General features: G+C 47.5%; 1 protein-coding gene across 2 annotated transcripts in view; it reads left to right on the forward strand.

Moving 5' to 3' along the window:
* Positions 1 to 22,682, forward strand: part of FGD1 (FYVE, RhoGEF and PH domain containing 1) — a 113,751-nt gene that overhangs the window by 85,891 nt on the left and 5,178 nt on the right. For both annotated transcript variants that reach the window (XM_066580558.1, XM_066580559.1), the window contains exons 3-16: positions 891 to 1,068; positions 1,569 to 2,019; positions 5,607 to 5,696; positions 6,755 to 6,903; positions 7,209 to 7,365; positions 12,709 to 12,847; positions 14,931 to 14,989; positions 16,687 to 16,833; positions 17,748 to 17,840; positions 17,924 to 18,003; positions 20,871 to 20,901; positions 21,013 to 21,114; positions 21,217 to 21,342; positions 21,924 to 22,082. In XM_066580558.1, coding sequence (XP_066436655.1) covers positions 891 to 1,068; positions 1,569 to 2,019; positions 5,607 to 5,696; positions 6,755 to 6,903; positions 7,209 to 7,365; positions 12,709 to 12,847; positions 14,931 to 14,989; positions 16,687 to 16,833; positions 17,748 to 17,840; positions 17,924 to 18,003; positions 20,871 to 20,901; positions 21,013 to 21,114; positions 21,217 to 21,342; positions 21,924 to 22,082 — 1,961 coding nt within the window. The remainder of the gene's footprint in view (positions 1 to 890; positions 1,069 to 1,568; positions 2,020 to 5,606; positions 5,697 to 6,754; positions 6,904 to 7,208; positions 7,366 to 12,708; positions 12,848 to 14,930; positions 14,990 to 16,686; positions 16,834 to 17,747; positions 17,841 to 17,923; positions 18,004 to 20,870; positions 20,902 to 21,012; positions 21,115 to 21,216; positions 21,343 to 21,923; positions 22,083 to 22,682) is intronic.

Raw genomic sequence — 22,682 nt, forward strand, 5'->3', positions numbered from 1 at the left:
GTGCGGGGTCTCCTGCACTGACCTGCGGGATATGTGTGCGGGGTCTCCTGCACTGACCTGCGGGATATGTGTGCGGGGTCTCCTGCACTGACCTGTGGGATATGTGTGCGGGGTCTCCTGCACTGACCTGCGGGATATGTGTGCCGGGTCTCCTGCACTCACCTGCGGGATATGTGTGCGGGGTCTCCTGCACTCACCCGCGGGATATGTGTGCGGGGTCTCCTGTACTGACCTGCGGGATATGTGTGCGGGGTCTCCTGCACTGACCTGCGGGATATGTGTGCAGGGTCTCCTGCACTGACCTGCGGGATATGTGTGCCGGGTCTCCTACACTGACCTGCGGGATATGTGTGCGGGGTCTCCTGCACTGAACGAAGATGTGATTTCTGCCAGAGTCGCTTTTCTGTTCGCATGGACAATTCTAGCTAGACACCAATGGTCGTAATAATTAAGCACCAGTGAGTGGTCCCTGCGCTGCCCACTGCGGGTAGTAATACCTTCTATGACATATTCCCGGGACACACGTGACACTGTGGATCGAGGAATGTTAAATGCCCGCACAAGTTCGGAAATGCAATCTCCCATCCGTCCGGCGCCTACTATCACGCCTCACTCCAACTTTGATTCTTATTGCCTTGCCATGAGCACACTGGCCAATGTTCTTCCTCACTCACAAGATAAGACCTCACAACTTACACAGGTGAGGTGCCTCGAGCATCACCTGGGAGAATGCCACTTCATCATGAACTTACACATCGCTATCCCATGACTTCTGGCACGTCACTGTATATTCCCCATAATGCATCGGCTATATATCTACCGGTTCATGTATCCTTATTGATTGGGAATGTTCTCTTAATTACATCTCTTTCTCTCAACTTCCTGTGCAGTTCCTCCAAAGCCCCCACATCTCCAGAGCGTGAGAAGACCCCGTCCTCCTGGCCACATCCCCCCACCCCCTTCACGTCCCCTGCCTGCAGACCCCCGCCTCGCAAGGGTGTCTCTGCGCCCAGAGAACAAGGATGGGACACCCTCAGCCGTTACCTCCCTGATTGAGAAATTTGAGAGGTAAGTCATTCATTCTGCTAATAAAGAGGCGATTTCTGATTTTTGCGTCCGATTGGTATGAGCCGCGGGCGGAGGGGGGGGATTGTATATGGCAAGACGCAACGCCAATGGGATAGGGACCAGAGAATGGATAGTTCACAGCAGATGGTTGCTTTAGACGGGTTAGTGATCATCTGAATATAGTGAATGTAAATTCAGTACTTCCGTGTAATCACGGCGACCAACCAGGAGATGAGCGAGAGTCTGCTCACTAGTCAGCTCACCGAAAAATAGTCAATGGTCGATTAATTTTTTACATTTTGCCCTCCCACGTAATGCTAATTGGTTCCCGAAAACACATAAATAATGATTCTTGACTGGTCTTTGAATGAACAGTCGCTTGCAGGTTTTGGTCTTCAAGGGCTCCTTCACAGGAGCGTATTTGCGCCATTTTAAAGCCCCCGTTAGTCAGGACTATCTATAGCATACCGATCAGTAATGCTGTATCTCCACTTTTACAGAGAGCCAATCATCTTGCCTGCGGAACGCACCAGTCCGGCCGACGACACGGACCCTGAAATCAACAGCGCCCCCTCCCTGCACCCTGGCTACAACATGGAGGATCTGGGGAACAAGCTCCTTGATCTACTGGAGCCGGAGACGTCTCAGGCGAGCCTGGAGAGAAGACGTCGGCTTGTCGTAGGAGGGGGCGATGCAGAAGAAAGGGGGGAGCAAGACTCTTTAGGGAAACTGGCCAACAGGGACAGCGGCATTGACAGTATCAGTTCCCCATCCACCAGTGAGGAGATGTGCTTCCTTGGAGAGGTGGAGGAGGGTGGGAGAGAAGAGATGGAAGCCCCTCATATCACAGTGCAGCACTGCTCACCTCGGGACTCGGAAGGTGACAGTGACATGGAGGACGGGAGCGGCGGAGAAGAAGAAATGACTCCGAGGAGACTGGATCCATGTGAGGTACGATGAGTTATCGCCTACAGCTGTTCCGCACGTGGAGATCCGTCAGATCACATCATGGCTGGAGCTCGTTAGACTTATCACACCAAGGTTATGGTTCCAAGTTATGGAACCGTTTATGCCAATTTTTATGTCATTTATTTAATTATCAGTACTATTTTTAAACCCAAAAGTAGGTCAATAAATGCAGTTTCCCTCCTCATCCCGGAACAACGGCCCCTGTGCCATAGCAGGGATGCAGTTGATTTTCTTCCCCAACTAGAATAACTCTGGTGTGTACGGTGTTAATGAGATTTTAAAAAAAAGATCTCAGCATCCGAGACCCCTATAAGTATGTTATAGAATATTGGAGTTAAAGGGCTATTCCCACCTCAGACATTTATGGCATATCCATAGGATACCCCATTAATGTCTGATAGATTTGGGTCCTAGAGGTGGAACACACATGTACCGCAAAAACTGCCCCCGACCCTATCCAGGCTACCCCCTGGTGCCGGAGGTAGTTGGCATTACAGAAAGAGCAAGGACCGCATAGGACAGTCAGTTGGTCTGTTTCCGTAATGCCAGACCCGGTGGCCATCAATACAGATGGGTATTCTCATCATGGTGATGTTCCTCCTTTTACTCCTCCTGTAAATGCATGGATAAAGTGACAACTTGGTGATACCATTTCACTTGTCAGTGGGATGTATCCCTACATGCTCTGACACTGTCCAATCACTGCTGACAGCGTCACGCGGTGAAGAGACACACCCTATTGACAAGCGGGAATGGTAACACCCAGGTGCCAATTTATTCATGGAAGTGCCTCAATCAATTGCTCAGAAGTGCTGATCATTAACCCCTAACACTCCACGATGTACAGTTACGCCATGGAGGTTTGGGGCTTGTATGGTGTGGATTTGTGGGTTATTCACACTCCGTACAATGTGGGTGTTGGCTGGCTTTGACAGCTGACACCCGCTCGCAACAGCCGTAATCAGCACTCACGCTGATTGTGGCTGTTAACTCTTTAAATGCCCCAACAGATCTCTGAGTGCCTAAAAGCCTCCCCCCCAACCCCACTCCTGAGATGACATCATGGGGTGCCATTTGGTTGCCATGACACCCATAAGATAGATAAACCGAAGATAGATTGCCTGACAGATTGTGGTATTATGTAGTACTCTGGTATTATAAAATCGCAAGTTCATTTCCCTATGGGGACTGAAAAAAATTGCACTTTTTGGTCACCACTAGAGATGAGCGAACGTACTCTTTTCGGGTGTTTTTGCACTCGAGCACCGCTTTTTCCGAGTAACTGACTACTCGGGACAAAAGATTCGGGGGGCGCCGGGGGTGAGCGGGGGGTTGCAGAGGAGAGTACCATTAAAAAAATACAACTCGGCCCGCAGATTAAAGCCCCTTAGACATCTAAGTTATTAGATAAATAAAAAAGTTAGGATTTTTTGAGAGTTGGGAGAAAAAAACAAAAATGGAAAGGGGTTAACAAGCCTCAACTCTTTGCAATCCAATTTTTGGATTCAGTGTTTCCTAGGGGGGGGGGTTCTCTTTCTTCCATTATACAATAGCGCCATCGGCTGGCTAGAGCCAGTACTGCGGTATGGGACATGCTGGAGAGGCCCCCCGACAACAGAGTGGCCAGTAGTATACAGTAAGAATACCCTGCCGGACGTTTTCTGACATCGGAGCTGTACAGCCTTCAATCAGAATGTCTTTAGGCGTCACAGTGGATTGCAAAGGGTTAAAAGTGCCAACTAATGCAGATACATCATAGAAACTTGTGTCTGAGCACGCCAACAGATGTCACCAAGCAGAGTACCAGGGCCCAGCGCTGCATCATGCCCTGTAGATTACCGCTTGTGTAACACAATGGCAGAGGTGGGGCGCAGAGAGGAAGAGTGAGTAACATTATTGTGGGTGAGGTATGCCCACAGTAACCGGCACTATTACATGCCAGGCTACGGGTGCTTACATAATAGATTCCTATGGGTGAGATGGAGTACGTCTAGTATTTACCACCCTGTATGTAGGGTAGACTGTCGCCCGTACACGGACCGGAAAGTTGCCAGGGATCAGGATCCAGGATGCCAGTTTATGTTGAGTGGGCATTAAACCAACTTCTATCAGATCCGCTGACGCCGCCAACTCAGCCGTGTTATCTGGGATTGTTGTGTCTCGGGTCGGGTCATAGAGTGACTCATTCAGGATTACTCATGGGAAACTACCAAGGATCCAACACAAGCAGGAAATCAGGTGCTTTAACACGGAACGAGCGAAAGTGAATGATTACCGTTCGTCTGAACACGAGCCAATGACCGAATGACGAATGATATTCATTCTCTTTTCGTTCGGTTTAACTAGCGATCGTTCAGTCCCTCTCATCACTTATACTGCGAATGACTGAATGATTTCCTGTTTGAACGAGCCGGCCCTAATACTTTCATCCTAGGACTACGTAAGTCTCTGTGTGATGTTCAGCTGATCCACAATGCCAAATCTGTAAGCGGGCCTCCACCTAACTACCATGTGCCATCTGGACCGAGATGTGACTGCTACCCCTGCACCCCCTATAGCTTTACCCCATAGCAATGCTAGGTCTGCCTGTAGCCTAGCATTTAGTTATTTCCATTATTTTACTAGTTACTACACTGCAGCATACATAGGGGTACCCATAGGCACTTACCGGTACGGCTACACGTTGCATACATGCTATGGGTTTTCCACAGAGTCTCATCTACTTTAAATGGCTGTAGCTCCAGTTCTATCGCGGCTACTGCCGCACTTCTGGTGTCATTTTAAAGCCAATGGCCCTTTTATATGGAATAATTGTCATTAAAAAATAACCCGTTGGATCGTGCGCATTTGAACTGTATTGTTCAGTGTAAACATGGCCAAAGATTGAGTGACGAATGATAATTTGTTGGCTTATCGCTCATTTTATACACTACTTAACCCCGCAGATGCTGCAGTCATTGCTGACCGTGGTATCTAAGCGTTTTTATAGAAAAAAAAATTAAAAACTCTTTTCCCCTTACACAAGGCTTTAACTATTGAAAAAACGAATATAACCAAAAAAACGCACACATAGTCGGTATCACCACATCTATAAAAATCTTACATTGTTTATCCAACATGGTGAACTCCATTAGAAAATAAATAGATTGAAAAAAAGCCGAAATAGTCGTCCCCTGGTTACCTTGTCCTCTGAAAACAGAAATAAAAAGAGCCCATTGTACTACCTCGTATCGTCATCAGCAAAGTACTGGCGCAGGTAATGGCGGCGCGTATATGTTGATGGGATTCTGTTGGGTACAAATGTCAAAATTTAATGGAACCCTGCTGCAGTAGAGACGAGAGCGTGCGGCTTTCATCTCCATTGTATTAATGGTAGCCAATGGCTCCATCTGGATGGACAGAATCCCTGGATGGAAACTGCTGTGTGACTGATCTAGTCTATGATCAGAATTGGACGTCCTCACTTACAGCGCGTTGTCCCAGTATCAGATGAGGCTGATTTGCTGCTATGATATATTGACTTGCGCTAATTTTCTAATATAAATTTCTACCTACCTTCTTTCTCACAGTTCACCGCCCGTCAGAAAGTGTATAACATCGCAAATGAGCTTCTTCAGACGGAGAAGGCCTACGTGTCTCGTTTACATCTCCTGGACCAGGTGAGGAATCCATCATGGAACAAACGCTCTACACCATATGTGCTCCATTTACCCCCCCACTCCATAGGCGTCATTAAAGGGTCTCCTGATTCAGGACTCCGGGACTGGAGGGGGAGGAGGTAGAGTACATTACCAGCACTTGTTCTTCTCTGCCGCCCCCCCAATCTGCCGGTTTTGGTTCTCGTTTTAAGACGTCCAATATGGATGACACTATTTTCAGACTACAGGCTCATTCACACGGGGAATATATAGTTTTGATATTTGTACGTGTGAATAAGCCCTACCTCACTACCCATAGTGCATTGGTAGTTTTAGACTACCAATGCGCTGTATCTGCTCACTGATTAGCCAGTGCTGCTCACATGATTAGCAATGGCCAATCAGTGCACAGCGTACATTAGCTAGATAAAAATTTACAGTAGCCATCTTGGATGGTCAAAAATCGGAACCGGCAGATTTAACAGATGGCAGAGAAGAACAAGTGCAGGTAATAAATATATCCCCGACCTTCTTCGGTTCCGGGACAGAATTTTGGCGCTTTAAGCAGAAGGTGTCTTAGAACCATAATAAGACCCCTTCTTGTCCATGCTACAATACGCCCCCATCCTAGAATAAAAGAGACAACGCTATGTTCAACCACCCCATTCCCAGTGGAGAAGATTGGAGTTGTTGATGGTGACCATACACATTAGATGAATGTCCACCAAACCCCCTGATTTCAGCAGAAGCGGGCGGCCATCTAATATACATATGGGGTGGTGCAGACTTTCCCCAACAGCACACATCAGGGGAAAGAAGTATCATGGATGATAACCGATCCCCTTTGTACCTCTTGGAGATAAATGGCGCCATATGTTTTTGGATTGACACTTATTCTCGCCCCTTACCGGCCAACAGTTAACTGAAATCCAAGAAATCTATGGCTGACCTTGTGCTTTGTCGCACAAATATTGGAAAAGGGGAAAATCTTGGGTGCCTAGTTCTAGTGGAAGCAATGCGCCGTAGTGTGGACATCTCTAATTTGCTGCTCATTTCACTAGTGGACCTTTATATTTCAGATGTTCTGTGCTCGGCTCTTGGAAGAAGTTGCCACCAAGGCCTCATTCCCCGCGGAAGTGGTTATGGGCATCTTCTCCAATATCTGTTCCATCTACTGCTTTCATCATCAGTTTCTGCTGCCGGAACTGGAGAAACGCATGCAAGAGTGGTGAGCGATCAGGAGAGACCATCTGTGGGGTTTTGTGATAGGCAGAAGGCAAATGGGGTCAATTTACAGGCTGAGATCAGCAGCAATGGATTTCAAACACCTTACATTATACTCTATTGGCCATGTTCTCCAACCAGCGGCTCTCCAGCTGTTCGGAAACTACCCGGCCCCACAGGCTATGAGTAGTCCCATTGCAACAGCTGGAGATCATAGGTTGGACAACATTGATTTTGAGAAGCACAGTGTTACTCGGTTGCATATATTGCTTCAACCTGAATGATTTTCCCGTATTTTTTCCCATCTAGGGACAGCAACCCTCGGATTGGGGACATTTTACAGAAATTGGCTCCATTCCTAAAAATGTATGGCGAGTACGTCAAGAATTTTGACAGAGCCATGGAACTGCTGAACACTTGGACAGAGCGCTCATCCCAGTTCAAGAGCATCATCCAGGAAGTGCAGGTTAGTCACCAGTTATGGCCACCAGTGACATGCAACCCAAGCGGTCACACAAGGCACCAGCTTATAGGAGGGGCATTGCCGGATTTCAGATGGTGATAATTGCCCCCTTAGGTCCGTCAGGCCAAATGATCTTCTTCCTCTGTCTGGTAACGTCTTGTGGAGCTACATGAATCCTCCTCCTGGTTCTGTCTTCTTCCCTCCGTTGCTTCGGAACATCAAGAGGAGGGAGGCAGAATCGGGCGAAAGATGATTCATGTAGCTCCACGACATGCTGCTGTACGGAGGAAGCTATGGAGCACAAACGGGGTGCTATTACTCTTACATTGTGGGGCACTATTATCTTAGAGGGGCACAAAGGGGGCACTATTATATTCTGGGGACAAAAAGCAGGCACTATTACCTTAAGGGGTACAAAGGGGGCACTATTACCTAATGGGGCACTTTTAGCTGATAGGGGTACAAATGGGGTGCTATTACCTTATGAGGCACAAAGGGGGTGTTTCTACCTAAAAGGAGCAGTATTACCTTAATGGGGGTCACTGTTACCTTCTGGGGGGCACAAAGGGATACTATTACTATATGGGGTACATAGCAGACATTATTAACTTATGGGAGCACAAAGACAGCAGTATTGCCTTGTGGAAGCACTATAACTGGGGCACAGAAGGGTTCCAAAGGGGCAATAAATGGAGAATAGGCACCACAGGGCACTCTAAAGAGAGGCACTAATTTAGGCAATGGGTGGCAATTCTGATAAAGGGGGCACTGGAAAGAAGATAAATGGCATATGGAATTCAGCACTCCTTATTGCCTCTTTACTATTTATTGGGTTTTTAAGCCCTGTTCAGATCACATTAATAATCCACGCTTACCGTATAAGCGTCCTTTTGGCCTTCTTGGGGCCGGTGTACTTCGGCATACCTTATTATTGTAAGAAATAGCAGACTTTGCTGTTCCATAGAAAGAATCTTCTATATTTAAGGAAAAGCATCTGAAGTTAGACAGATGGGGGATTCCCTCTGTAAGCCTAAAGGCGTCTGTCCAATACTATTGCTTTAGTTCTACTGCTGTATTTATGTACTGAGCTTGGTTCTGGTATTGTATCTATGTAGGTTGGTATATGCTACAATTATGCTGAGTTTGGCTCTGGTGCTTTTATTTATGTTATGAGCATGGTTCTAGTACTGTGTCTATATTTTGAGGTTGGTTTGTGTTGCATTTATGTTGAATATGGTTCTGGTGCTGTATTTATGTACTGAGGTTGGTTCTGACACTATGTTATCAGCTTGGTTGTGGTGCTATATTTATTTTATCAGCTTGGTCGTGGTGCTGTATTTATGTACTGAGTTTGGTCCTAGTGTTGCATTTTTGTTTAAAGCTTGGTTCTTGTGCTGCATTTATGCTATCAGCTTGGCTCTGGTGCTGCATTTATACTTGGTTCTGGTATTGCATTTATACTATCAGCTTGGTTCTGGTGCTGCATTTATTCTTGGTTCTGATACTGCCTTTATACTTGGCTCTGGTATTGCATTTATACTATCAGCTTAGTTCTTGTGCTGCATTTATTCTTGGTTCTGGTGCTGCATTTATACTTGATTCTGGTGCTGCATTTATGCTATCAGCTTGGTTCTGGTGCTGCATTTATGCTATCAGCTTGGTTCTGGTGCTGCATTTATGTTATGAGTTCGCTTCTGGGTCTGTCTTTGTTATTAGGCTAGTTCTGGTGCTGTATTTATATTACCAGCTTGCTTCTTGTGCTGCATTTATGCTATCAGCTTGCTTCTGGTGCTGCATTTATATTATCAGCTTGCTTCTTGTGCTGCATTCATACTATCAGCTTGCTTCTGGTGCTGCATTTATATTATCAGCTTGCTTCTTGTGCTGCATTCATACTATCAGCTTGCTTCTGGTGCTGCATTTATACTTGATTCTGGTGCTGCATGTATTGTATGCCATCAGCTTGGTTCTGGTACTGCATGTATGCTATCAGCTTGGTTCTGGTACTGCATTTATGCTATCAGCTTGCTTCTGGTGCTGCATTTATGTTATGAGTTAGGTTCGGGGCTATGTTTGTTATTAGGATAGTTCTGCTGCTGTATTTATGTGCTGAGCTTCAAATGTTGCTGGTCCATACCTCCCAACCTAACCATACCCCCATTCTAGGATTTCTTGGTTCCCTGCTTCCTTGCCTGCTAATGTTGAGTTACCAGGACAGGCGAACCCTTTAAGTGTCCAAGACTGACTAATAGGGGCCAACCTGAGCTCGGCCGCACCTACATGACTCTAGTTACTAGAGATGAGCGAACGTACTCGTTAAGGGCGATTTCGCAATCGAGCATCGCTATTTTCGAGTACCTGGCTACTCGGTTGAAAAGATTCGGACGGCGCCAGGGGGCGGCGTGGTGGAGCGGTGGTAGCAGTGGGGAACCCCACTTCCCTCTGCAACCCCCCCGCTCACCCCCGGCGCTGTCCGAATCTTTTCACCCGAGTAGTCAGGTACTCGAAAATAGGGATGCTCGATTGCGAAATCGCCCTTAACGAGTGCGTTCACTCATCTCTACTAGTTACACAGACTGCCTAAAGTTCTACATATACCACCAAATATACTTACACTGCGCCCCTGGCCTCCCTCCATATCACACTGACTGAGGTTCTGGAAGCGGTGATACGAGATGTAGATGGGTCCTCACACTGTAGAGCTGCTTTAGTTACCAAGAAGACATTGGGGCACATTTTGGAAGTTTTTTACGCAAATTTATGGTGTAAAAAAAGTCAAAATTCTTCGCCCAATTGGGCACTTGTCAAAAATTTGCCACTTTTCTTCTTTTCGTACCGGCCCTGCTACATTTTCAATAAGTGGGCTGGCTTGTTGGGAAGGGACCTGGCCGCCCCAGACTTACAGTTGTATGTATAGTTTATTCCAGAAACTGGCGTAAATGTGCTAGAAATGTACGCCAGGTGGGATTCGGAGAAGGCGAACGGAGGAGCTGGGGATGTGTGTAATACATGAAGAGGCGGCACCTGCTCATGTAATAAGCCTACCGTGCGCCAGGGAAAATTGTACTAAAGCCATGCGTCGGAAATGCCGGACTTACTAAATTTTCACTGGTGACCAATGCAGTCAATCCTTGCCAAAAGCAGCTCTACCGTGTGAAGACCTCATCAAGCAGCCCCCCATATCTCAGCTTCCTGGACCCCTTATGAGCGCGACACAGACTAACTGCGGTCCAACCTGACTTTTCAGCTCCTCCACGGAGTTAGACGTTCATTACGGATGCCTCTTCCACCGATCGCTCCGTCTTCTGCGACGGCTGCCTGTAATTAGGATGCATTTTTCCATATCGTTTAAAAATGCCAAAACGGGTCGTCTGTATTAGAGCCCAAACGTGGCGTCTCCCGCCAAGCTGCCACGATATTGTTATCCCCCATATCAATCCAGGAGATGCGAACTGCATTCATACATCTGGCTGAAGTCTTCGGAGTTTTCTTCCCATTTTTACTTTATGACCAATAATTACCAGATGCGGAGATTGGAGGGGGAAGAAGGAATTCTTGGCTCCCTCGTAAAGACGCAGAACTTGTGAACTTCCTCTTAACCCGTGTAACGAGATGTCCCGGGGACTGATCCTCTAGCAGGCTCTGTAATCAGGCGCCCTCGCACTGTGGGAGCCGCCATTGTCATGTCGCATGTTAATAAATGTCACCTGTGTTTAACGTAATTAGAGGGAGGACTATTGAAGTCGGTCTGCGGCGCGGAGGTGGGAGAGGCTGGATTCCTTAAGGCCCTGTAAACCAAAGCTGCCGTTCCCACAATAACGTCTAGGCTATAATTTATGCACAGCTCCTGACTTGCTGGAATAGAAGAAGCGACGGATCTGACGGAAAGTTTCTGGTTTTCCAGACAAAGTTCATAAAACTTCGCTGTAGATAACTTGAGACCCCCCAAGACAAAAAATGTCATTTGTAACCTCGCTCATCTGGTAGGCAATACATGATATTTATGACCCCTTCACACCGGCGTATTTGCGCACGGAAAATTGACACGTGCGATACGCAGAGAATAGAACCCATTGATTTCAATGGATTCGCTCACAAGCGCGTATTTACTTACGCATTTTAGTCGCACCAAAAAAAAACGAAGCATGCTCTATTTGTTCATGTTGCGTTGAGTCGCACACAATTGCGCATACGCCCTAAGCTATCAAATAATATCATTCAGTAACGTGTTGGACTCTGATGATCATGTTTTTATGTCGAACCGCAGCAATTCGTCATGGCGTCCATCCACAGGTATCAGAGGACCCCGGGGGTGCCGAGAAAATATTCCCCACCCCATTACTCCATCTCCACCAGCCTGACAGGAAGGGGTCATCGACTCATGCTGCTTGCGCCAAATTCTGACCTCCCATCAGTACGGCGCAGCAGAAATCTGGATTCATCTGACCAGGCGAAGTTTTTCCAACTTTTGCCGGCTTTTACCCCCTAGAGTCACGTCTTTCTGTTTCTCTTAGACAGTAATGGCGTTAGAACTGGTCATCTGCTATTATGGTCCATCCGTGCTAAGGAACGACGAGTTCTGCGTTCAGACACGTTAGTTGGAGCACCAGTCTAGTATTCGACTGCAGTTCACTTTACTGTGCACCTCCGGTGCATCAGAACCATTCCTGACATCCTCCTCTGACCCCTTTCACTGGATATCCTTCCTAAATCAAACCATTCTTGGTTTCCTATCCACACCACTGCAAGAGAACCCCACAAGGTTGGCAGTGACATCCCAGCCCTGACTAGTCAAGCACCAATGACCCGGCCTCATTCGGAGTCGCTCAGATCGCTGGATTTTCCCATCTAATGTGGATTCACACTGAAACCTGTCATGTGATTTTTTTTATGCTGCACTCCGAAATCACAGGGCTAATTCCATACAGGGAAGCTCCAATCGTTAAAGGGCCGGGGCTCTAATAAAGTGGATATTCACTGTATTGCAATCCCTCCTTTAATGACGCCCTAGGCTGCTGCCTCCTCCACCTTCCCCTCATCCCAAGCCTGGCGGAGTGACAATTTTGGATTCTTGATTAAGTACTTTTTATCTTAATATACCCCACATCCCCCGCAGCGGCCTTTGGAGTCGGTTGATGACATTAAATGCCTAATCTGTACTTTGCACATAGGCCAGGACTATTGTAAGACAAGCTGTAGCCTGTCCCGTCATCTTTTATGGCTCCCGCTGTAAGGATAGCAGGGAATCACATAGTGATCACGCTATGAATATAGCTTGGAGTCATTGTATACACATATATATACATATATCCATTGTATTCAGTCTGTGATGTCTTTGTGTTGCAGAAGGAGGAGGCCTGCGGTAACCTGACATTACAACACCACATGCTGGAGCCCGTCCAGAGGATCCCACGCTATGAGCTTCTCCTCAAGGATTATCTCCAGAAGCTGTCAGAGGACTCCCGAGACCGGAGGGATGCAGAAAGTACGTTACCGACTAACAGTTCTTAGGAAGCTCAATAGTGCAAATGGCAGTCAACCCCCTCGCAGAATTCACAGAATGACTGCCATTAAAACATGGGTTAGGAAGGGTATCATTTCTATTTAGAGAGAGCACCTAGAAGGTGTGAGGAGACTTATAAGGCCATTCATGCTCTTTTCGAGATATGCAAGTGAGAATACCTCTACAGCGCCACCTATTGGAAGGTAGCATTTCTGTGCATGGTTATTCTGGCTTTGACTCACAATTCCCAGTCATTGTTCCAAGGTTTGTTAAAAGGTCTGACATTGACTTGCAGGAATGCCACCTTCCAATAGGTGGTGCTACTTATACACATTAAACAAAAAAGGGCCAACGATGTGATGTGTACGGGAGGGGGGGGGGGGGAGGGGGGTGGCTTCCAACTTTCTCCTGGCGGCAGATGTTGAATTTCAGCATGCTCGATCCTTTGAACTCGCAGAGATCTCAGACAGGGGTGTCTGTCAGCGGGTTATTTTGCTCTACGAGTGTAAGCGTTTTTGTGTGCCCCTCAGTGCTACGTTTTCCTGGAAAGAACAAAGCTTTTTATGAGCGGCATCGGCATATTTTACTGTACTTTTTGCCTCTACAAGGCACGCTCATTCGCACGCGGCAAACAAATGCACACATTTAAATGACTAATGAGTTCCAGATGTGTTCTTTTTCCAGCAAAATTACGCAGTGTTTCACGCATCTCTTTGCGTATAGCGCTCACATTTGCGCACCTCCATTGACTTTAATGGGGACCTTTGGAGCGCAAATACGCAGAAAAATAGAACATGTGTGCGCAAAATACAGAAATATGAGTCGACCCAATCAATGGGTTCTATACTCTGGGTATTGCAATTTTGCGCGCTCCAATACATCCATGTGAAGCCGGCCGTAGGTGAGCGTGCTTACGGTGGAGTCTGGAGTATAGCTCCTGACTGTCTTATGTGTATAGCCAACCTTAGAAACCATATGTTTTTAACCTACGCATGTCCACGCAGCAGTCTATACGGTCCACTGATCTCTACATTCAGGTCTCTTCCATTCAAGCTTGTAGGCGGAACAAGGAAATAGTCATCGCCTGCCATAGTGAGCTTCAAAATGCCAACTAGCTACATCACAGTATGGATCAAGACCCAGGCGTGTAGTATAGGGAGCGTGGCGTGCGTGCGGTGTGGGCGCCACTGGTACCAGCAGCAAGCTTTAACGACATAATTTGATTAATAGGCACCTGGGATACAAATCCATTTCTGCACATCTGCATTCAGGGATTGGTATGCATTGTTTGTGAGGGTGGAGCTCCAAATTAGATCTTTGCCCCAGGAAAAGAAAACCTGCACCCCTGCATAACAATGAGATTCAACAGTTTGTTTAACGTCTTCTGCTGGAGGTATATAGTTGTATTCAAGCGCTATACATTTAAATGGAGCCGCACTGCCCCCAAGTGGCTGCACAGTACTGTATATGCCCTACTGCTTATGTTAAAGGGACGGCCGCGCTGCGAAACTACTCATTTGCCGTCCATTGCATTTTGTGCAGTGTTAAGGCAGCAGAAATGCAGTCCTAAGCTCTTGCTCACAACCTGAAGGTTGCAAGTTCAATCCCTGCTTGGTTCAGGTAGCGGCTCAAGACCTATTTATTTATCTATAACCGCTAAAGATCCTTTTAGATGAGCCGATTCTCGTATGAATGAGCGAGTGACGTAATCGCCGTCTCGTTGGCTCTCGTGGCGCCTGTTTCTACAGTTAGATGCATTGTTGGTTCGTCCAAACGGGAATCGTTCAGGATTGTTCAGTCTTTTACATTCGCTGTTTAAACCAAATGATAAGTGAACGAGCCAACGATAGTTTTTATACCTGCATACAATGAGCGAAAAGCGAATCGCCGCTCAGTCATTGACTCACATTTAGACGGAACAATCATAGATCACTTTTGCTCATTTGAATGACTTTTTTGAACAATAGTGATCGTTGCATCTAGAAGCGCCCTAAGGCTCCTGATTAATGAGCAGCGGCGTTGGATTTTCACTGCAGTCTTACTGTATCCGTTTTACTCCTTGCAGAATCCTTGGATCTCATCGCCACAGCGGCTGAGCACTCTAACGCAGCTATAAGGAAGATGGTGAGTGACCCTCTTATCTCTCTGATGAGTTCTTGAAAAAGTGCCTCCTTCTAGGGCCCAGAATTCATTCCTTACCTTCAAATAAGTTCAATGGAGACCGTCGCCCGGGGCTGTCCGCACAGCGTGGGCCCCAAGTAGCAACAAAGTGGATGAGATTTTGAAAAAATATACACAAAACCCGTGCGGAAAGTGATATGCGGTGCGGAATTTAAATCCCCGGCTTGTTCATTTTGTTGCCATTTACACTGCAGCATCTACTTCTTCTCAATGAGGGGGGAATTCAATGTCCAAATCCACACCAGAGGGTGCAGGTTTTAATGCAGACCTTTATCTGCGGATCTGCTGTAGAGTGTTCGCTGCGGACACTCCACAGCAAATTCGCCCCGTCTGAGCATGTCCATAATAAGCAACAATTACCATTTGATGTGGATTTAACCCCTTCAGTTGTGCGGAACGATACATAAATCTACATCAAAATCTGCACCAAATGGTGTGGATTTGCTACATATTTTTCTGCTGCCGAACATCCACAACGAATCCCCCACGCATGAATTTGACCCCCCCCCCCCCCCCCAAAACTCTATATGTCAAGACAACCTTTACAATGTGATGGGTTTAGATATACAGCAGCTCGGCTTCATTATACCTCTAAATATTAGTTGTCATATAATCAGATACTGGCTGCAGACGGTGATAGTGATTACAGTGCAGTTACCTCCAGTGATCACGGGTGACGTTGTCCATATTTGGTTTTCTTTTCTCCGGGCCCAGACCATCATTGAGATTTTTTTTCCCAGCCAGTACTCGCCTCTGTACGCTTTCCCCATCCCGCTGCTGCAAACCCCAAGCAGCTTTTCAGTGCCTCCCCATAGTACCCATAGTAACAATGTACCTGCTGTGGTCCCATTTAGCAATAGTGACCCGCCTCTGTGCTCCCATTTAGTAATAGGACCCTTCTGGGACCCACTTAGTTAATAATAGTGACTAGGGATGAGCGAGCGTACTCGGAAAAGCACTACTCGCTCGAGTAATTGGCTTTATCCGAGTATCGCTGTGCTCGTCCCTGAAGATTTGGGTGCCGGCACGGAGCGGGGAGCTGCAGGGGAGAGCGGGGAGGAACGGAGGGGAGATCTTTCTCTCCCTCTCTCCCGCCCGCTCTCCCCTGCTCCCCGCTGCGACTCACCTGTCAGCCGCAGCGGCACCCGAAGCTTCAGGGACGAGCACAGCGATACTCGGATAAAGCAAATTACTCGAGCGAGTAGTGCTTTTCCGAGTACGCTCGCTCATCTCTAATAGTGACCCCTTCTGTGGTGCCACTAAGTAATATGACCCTCGGTGGCTTCAGTTAGTAATAGCGATCCCATTTGTGGCCCCAAATAGCAATGGGTTACCTTGTGTGCTCCAATGAGTAACAGGATCCTCTGTGGCCCCAATAAGATGGGGAAAGTGATGACGTATGCGCCAGTGAGTGTAGTAACAAATTTACCCCTTTCCTCGTCTTGCAGATTATAATAGGCGTGATTGGGATGGCCGTGGGCGGGGTGGTCGCCCAATCCCATTTAATATAATCCACTATTGAATAAGTTACCAGTGATGCTGAGATCTGTGGGGTGGTTATCATGGAAGATCAGGAGGACCACTGGTATCTCCGCAGCTCCTCTAGGACTATTGTCATGTCTTCTCTATCCATCCTACAGGAAAGGATGCACAAGCTCTTGAAAGTATATGAACTCTTGGGTGGAGAGGAAGATATTGTGAGCCCCACTAACGAGCTGATCAAAGAGGGGCATATACTTAAACTGTCAGCAAAGAACGGGACCACCCAAGACCGATACCTCATACTGGTGAGTGCCCACTACACATATGGTCAATGGAGGGTCATCATCACCTTGAATCTTTGGGAAGAAATGTATTAATTAAAGGAGCCATACTAAAATGAACTTTTATCACCTTGGTGCTAAATGTCTGATCTGTGGAGGTCTCAATACTGAGAACAGCGGTCCTGTTTCCCCCGTCCTCCTCACTCTGTGCTTGCTGCACCCTCCGCAGTGAGGGGAGATTGAATGAAGTGATGGCCGCGCATGAGCAATGCTGCTCCATTCATTTTCAATGAGACTGCTGGAAAAAGCTGAGTACAAGCATTCGGATACTTCCATCAGCTCTGTTGAAATGAATGGAGTGGCGGTCGTGCATGTGCGGCTACATCTCCACTCCTTCTGCAAATCACTGCGGATGGGAAAAGCGACCCACAATGATGAGAAAAGGGGCGCATTGGACCCTGTTCTTAGTATCAATGACTGATCAGACCCTTATCACCTACTCTACGGATGGATGATACAAGCCTATCTTGGGAATGTCCTTTAACAAATCATCAATCAGAATGGGATCTCCAACCTGTGACCCTCCAGCGGTTGCCGACTACAACTCTCAGCAGGCAGTTTTACTGGAGAGCCACAGGTTGAATCTACTGCTACAAGAAGCAAAACCACCAACTGTCGTGTGCCTCTATACAGGTAACAGATCTGCTTGACGACTTTGCACATACTCCGTTCAGTTATATCTGGGAAAGCTGGGTGACAATCAATATGGCTTCCACAGGAGTTGTCACTGCTTGGGCATGCATTCCTATATCCCTCAGCTCCTCTATTGTTGAAGAAATCTGCGAATTTACAGATCAGAAAACAACAAGAACCGGACGCCTGTCCTAAAGTTCCTAATACCCATTATTCTAATGATGTCCCATTGTACCTCTCCACAGTTCAATGACCGCTTGCTCTACTGCGTTCCAAAGTTGCGTCTCATTGGTCAGAAATACAGCGTGAGGGCGAGGATTGATGTGGAGGGGATGGAGGTACGTGTATGATACATGCTTGGGGATACATGGTTCCGGCACATACAGCCCCCATCTGACGCATCTTCTTTCTTTCTCCTTAGCTGAAGCACAGCAGCAGCCCCAACCTCACCAGGACCTTCCTGGTATCCGGAAAACAGCGTTCGCTGGAGCTGCAGGCCAGGTACGACCCAGATGGGGACAGAATGTAATTACGGTATTAGTACATTGGAATAGACGGCTTGCTTTGTAGCCCACAAGGCTGTTTTCCAAAGGCGTCCGCTCCACACAATATCCATTTATAAGGGGAGCGGCGGGTTGGAGCCCAGGGTGCCATTTACACGGGACAATCTGCTGGGCAACAGATGCCCAACAAATCGTCCCAGCAATAATCGTTCCTGGGCATACATACATACGAGTATGAATGGAGGCAAAGAGGGTCGGGGATCATTCCAGTTCGCCCATCCGCCTCCATTCACAATAAACAGGCAGTCATTTAAAAATGAACTACGGCCTGTTTACACAGAACGATACGTGCAGAAACTGAACGACAAATGTGAAGGGAACGACTTCTCGTTCGTCATTCAGTCTGTGCATGCCTTTACAATGAACGATAATTGTTCAGATTCATGTACAAACTCTGTACTGTGGCACATACACTGACATGCCAAAAGTCATGGGACAGGAACTAATATCATGTAGGACCCCATCTACCCTGACAAAGTTCACAAAGTCAACTTGACATTGATTCCACAACTGAACAGATGATGTGTGGAAGGATGCTGAGCCGTCTCTATAGCCCCCCCAGCTTTGGGGTATTTGTAGGTGCAGGATCTCGGGTGTGAATAGACCTTTCTACCATGTCCCATAAATGCTCAGTTAAGCTCATGTCAGGTCAACCTGCAGGCCGCACCATTCATAGGAACTCTCCAGAAGGATCTTCAAACCGATTCTAGACAACTTGGGCCTAAAGTCACGAGCCCAGGTGAGGCGCTGTGCCTGCTGTTGTGGTGGTAAAGAACGCTGCACTGACCTGTGGGATATATATGTGGGGAGGGGGGGTCTCCTGCGCTGACCTGCCAGATATGTGTGTAGGGTCTTCTGCACTGAACTGCAGGATATGTGTGTGGGGTCTCCTGCACTGACCTGTGGGATATATATGTCTGTGGGGGTCTCCTGCACTGACCTGTGGGATATATATGTGTGTGGGGGTCTCCTGCACTGACCTGTGGGATATATATGTCTGTGGGGGTCTCCTGCACTGACCTGTGGGATATATATGTGTGCGGGGTCTCCTGCACTGACCTGCGGGATATTTATGTGTTTGGGGGTCTCCTGCACTGACCTGTGGGATATATATGTGTGTGGGGTCTCCTGCACTGACCTGCGGGATATATATGTGTTTGGGGGTCTCCTGCGCTGACCTGTGGGATATATATGTGTGTGGGGTCTCCTGCACTGACCTGTGGGATATATATGTGTGTGGGGTCTCCTGCACTGACCTGCGGGATATATATGTGTGTGGGGTCTCCTGCACTGACCTGTGGGATATGTATGTGTGTGGGGTCTCCTGCACTGACCTGTGGGATATATATGTGTATGGGGTCTCCTGCACTGACCTGTGGGATATGTATGTGTGTGGGGTCTCCTGCACTGACCTGTGGGGTATATATGTGTGTGGGGTCTCCTGCACTGACCTGTGGGATATATACGTGTGTGGGGTCTCCTGCACTGACCTGTGGGATATATATGTGTGCGAGGTCTCCTGCACTGACCTGTGGGATATATATGTGTGTGGGGGTCTCCTGCACTGACCTGTGGGTTATATATGTGTATGGGGTCTCCTGCACTGACCTGCGGGATATATATGTGTGTGGGGGTCTCCTGCACTGACCTGTGGGATATATATGTGTGTGGGGTCTCCTGCACTGACCTGTGGGATATATATGTGTGTGGGGTCTCCTGCACTGACCTGTGGGATATATATGTGTATGGGGTCTCCTGCACTGACCTGCGGGATATATATGTGTGTGGGGGTCTCCTGCACTGACCTGTGGGATATATATGTGTGTGGGGTCTCCTGCACTGACCTGTGGGATATATATGTGTGTGGGGGTCTCCTGCACTGACCTGTGGGTTATATATGTCTGTGGGGGTCTCGTGCACTGACCTGTGGGATATATATGTGTGTGGGGTCTCGTGCACTGACCTGTGGGATATATATGTGTGTGGGGTCTCCTGCACTGACCTGTGGGATATGTATGTGTGTGGGGTCTCCTGCACTGACTTGTGGGATATATATGTGTATGGGGTCTCCTGCACTGACCTGTGGGATATGTATGTGTGTGGGGTCTCCTGCACTGACCTGTGGGGTATATATGTGTGTGGGGTCTCCTGCACTGACCTGTGGGATATATATGTGTGTGGGGTCTCGTGCACTGACCTGTGGGATATATATGTGTGTGGGGTCTCCTGCACTGACCTGTGGGATATATATGTGTGTGGGGTCTCCTGCACTGACCTGTGGGATATATATGTGTGTGGGGTCTCCTGCACTGACCTGCAGGATATATATGTGTATGGGGTCTCCTGCACTGACCTGCGGGATATATATGTGTGTGGGGGTCTCCTGCACTGACCTGTGGGATATATATGTGTGTGGGGTCTCCTGCACTGACCTGTGGGATATATATGTGTGGGGGTCTCCTGCACTGACCTGCGGGATATATATGTGTGTGGGGTCTCCTGCACTGACCTGCGGGATATATATGTGTGGGGGTCTCCTGCACTGACCTGCGGGATATATATGTGTATGGGGTCTCCTGCACTGAACAAAAGGGTTGGACGTTGGAATCCTTTGCTACCCCAACATCATCTCACAGGGAAGAGTTCAGCCCCCTCCATACACATTAGTGTTGTCCGACTCTGCCGCTATCAGCAATGTAATGTGTATGGGGACCTTAAGTCTCTCCCGCCCCGCCTGATACTGTACTGTTTTGTCGGCCATTTTATTGCATTTTTTTTTCACACTTTTCTATATTTTTTTTTCAGGACTGAAGAAGAGAAAAAAGATTGGATCCAGGTAAGAATATCTCCTCCGCCTGGATCTATATCGCATCATGTATAGGTGGACATGTGCGCACGTAGGGCCGGTACACCGTGGAGATGCTGACATGTTCCTTATATCTCGCAGGCAATTGAAGCTACAATGATTCGCCATGAACAGACAATGGAGACTTACAAACTGCTCTACTCCACCTATCGGGAAGATGAAGAGACTCCGCCAAACTCACCGGTAACTATCGCCACGCCAGAAGGGGGTGTGATTAGCGCCATAAGCTTTGTGTACGTAGTATATAAGTGGCTGTCAAGTAATTGAATTCCATTTGTCATACAGAACACAGACTTGGGCAAGCGAGCCCCAACTCCGATCCGGGAGAAGGAGGTGACAATGTGCATGAAATGCCAAGAAGCTTTCAATTCTATAACCAAAAGAAGGCACCACTGCAAAGCATGCGGACATGTGAGTTCCTGCAAGCTACACCTATAGCTCCTCATCTTTCACTCCTCAAGTAGTCTTGCTAAAAACTTCTAAATCACTTCTGCCAGCAGCCACCACTAGGGGGAGCTCAACGCATACCTGTCTATACAGCTCCCATTGAGCCTTAGAAATCCACATGCAGTGAGCTCCCCCTAGTGGTGGCTGGAAGTAAGAAGAAAAAGGGGGATTTTAATAATGCTCTGAACCCCATAAATATTCATCAGCACAAAATGACGGTGACACAAACCGCATCACCACCCTAAAACATCATGGCAGAACTGCGGAACAGCGTGGCACTTATAGGTGTCACCCGTATGTGGCTGCAAAGACAATTATACTTCAAGGACTCTAGAAATAATTGCTATGTGACCCTATCCTTTCTTTGTTACTTTCTAATTCCACTGGCCTTATTATACCCATCCCTCCCTCCTACATTATAACTGTTTGTGTCCATCCTGCTTTACACTGCAGTTCACTTCTTCCTGTTAATAGTGAAAAACTTTATTTTCCACTGCTGAATTCTCAAGTCCTGTTCTTACCATCTGCTGCTGCTTATTTTACAGGTCGTTTGTGGGAAGTGCTCAGAGTTTCGTGCCAGACTCGTCTATGACAATAACCGAACAAATCGCGTTTGTATCGACTGTTACAGCACCCTGCATGGTTCTGGGTCCAGCCCGGGGTACAACTCCCATACACCACAACGGAGGAAGTCCATCCTAGAGGTAAGCAGGGTCTATAGTACTTACTGACACATCAGGGTGCTTTCCTCTTTCTGCAGGGTGAAGACTTTACCTTCATGTAGTGTTAGAGCCCATTCACATGGGCGCATGCGAGCGTTCTCAGGCGCAACTTGCATCAGACAGCACATGGACACATGTCTGTATGCTGCCCTGTCCCCACAGGCTGTGGATATTGCACATCCGATTCTAGTCCATGATGTGGATCAGAATAGGACACGTTGTGCTTGTTTTCACACAGACCATATGTCCGTGTGAAAAAACCCCATCTGTGTAAATAGCCTAATTGGCTATAATGAGTCCATGTGCTGTCCGTGAAATACACGTAAGGGAAACACGTCTGTACGAATGAGCCCTCAAAAATTTGGTCGGATGACTTCTACTGTTTGGGAATAGTCCCTTATGTAAATGAGTAAACGCTGATAGCAGCAGATGTGGTCAACAAATACAATTCAATGGACACCCATGAAATAACTGGTAGAGTCCTCTGGAGTAAGGGCTCATTCACACGGGCGTACTGTCACCGCTCATTACGCACACGTATTTCCCGTGCGTAACACGTGGTGAATGGAGGCCATGAGAGTC

This window comes from Eleutherodactylus coqui, chromosome 10, assembly GCF_035609145.1.
Source record: "Eleutherodactylus coqui strain aEleCoq1 chromosome 10, aEleCoq1.hap1, whole genome shotgun sequence".
Classification (NCBI taxonomy): Eukaryota; Metazoa; Chordata; class Amphibia; order Anura; family Eleutherodactylidae; genus Eleutherodactylus; species Eleutherodactylus coqui.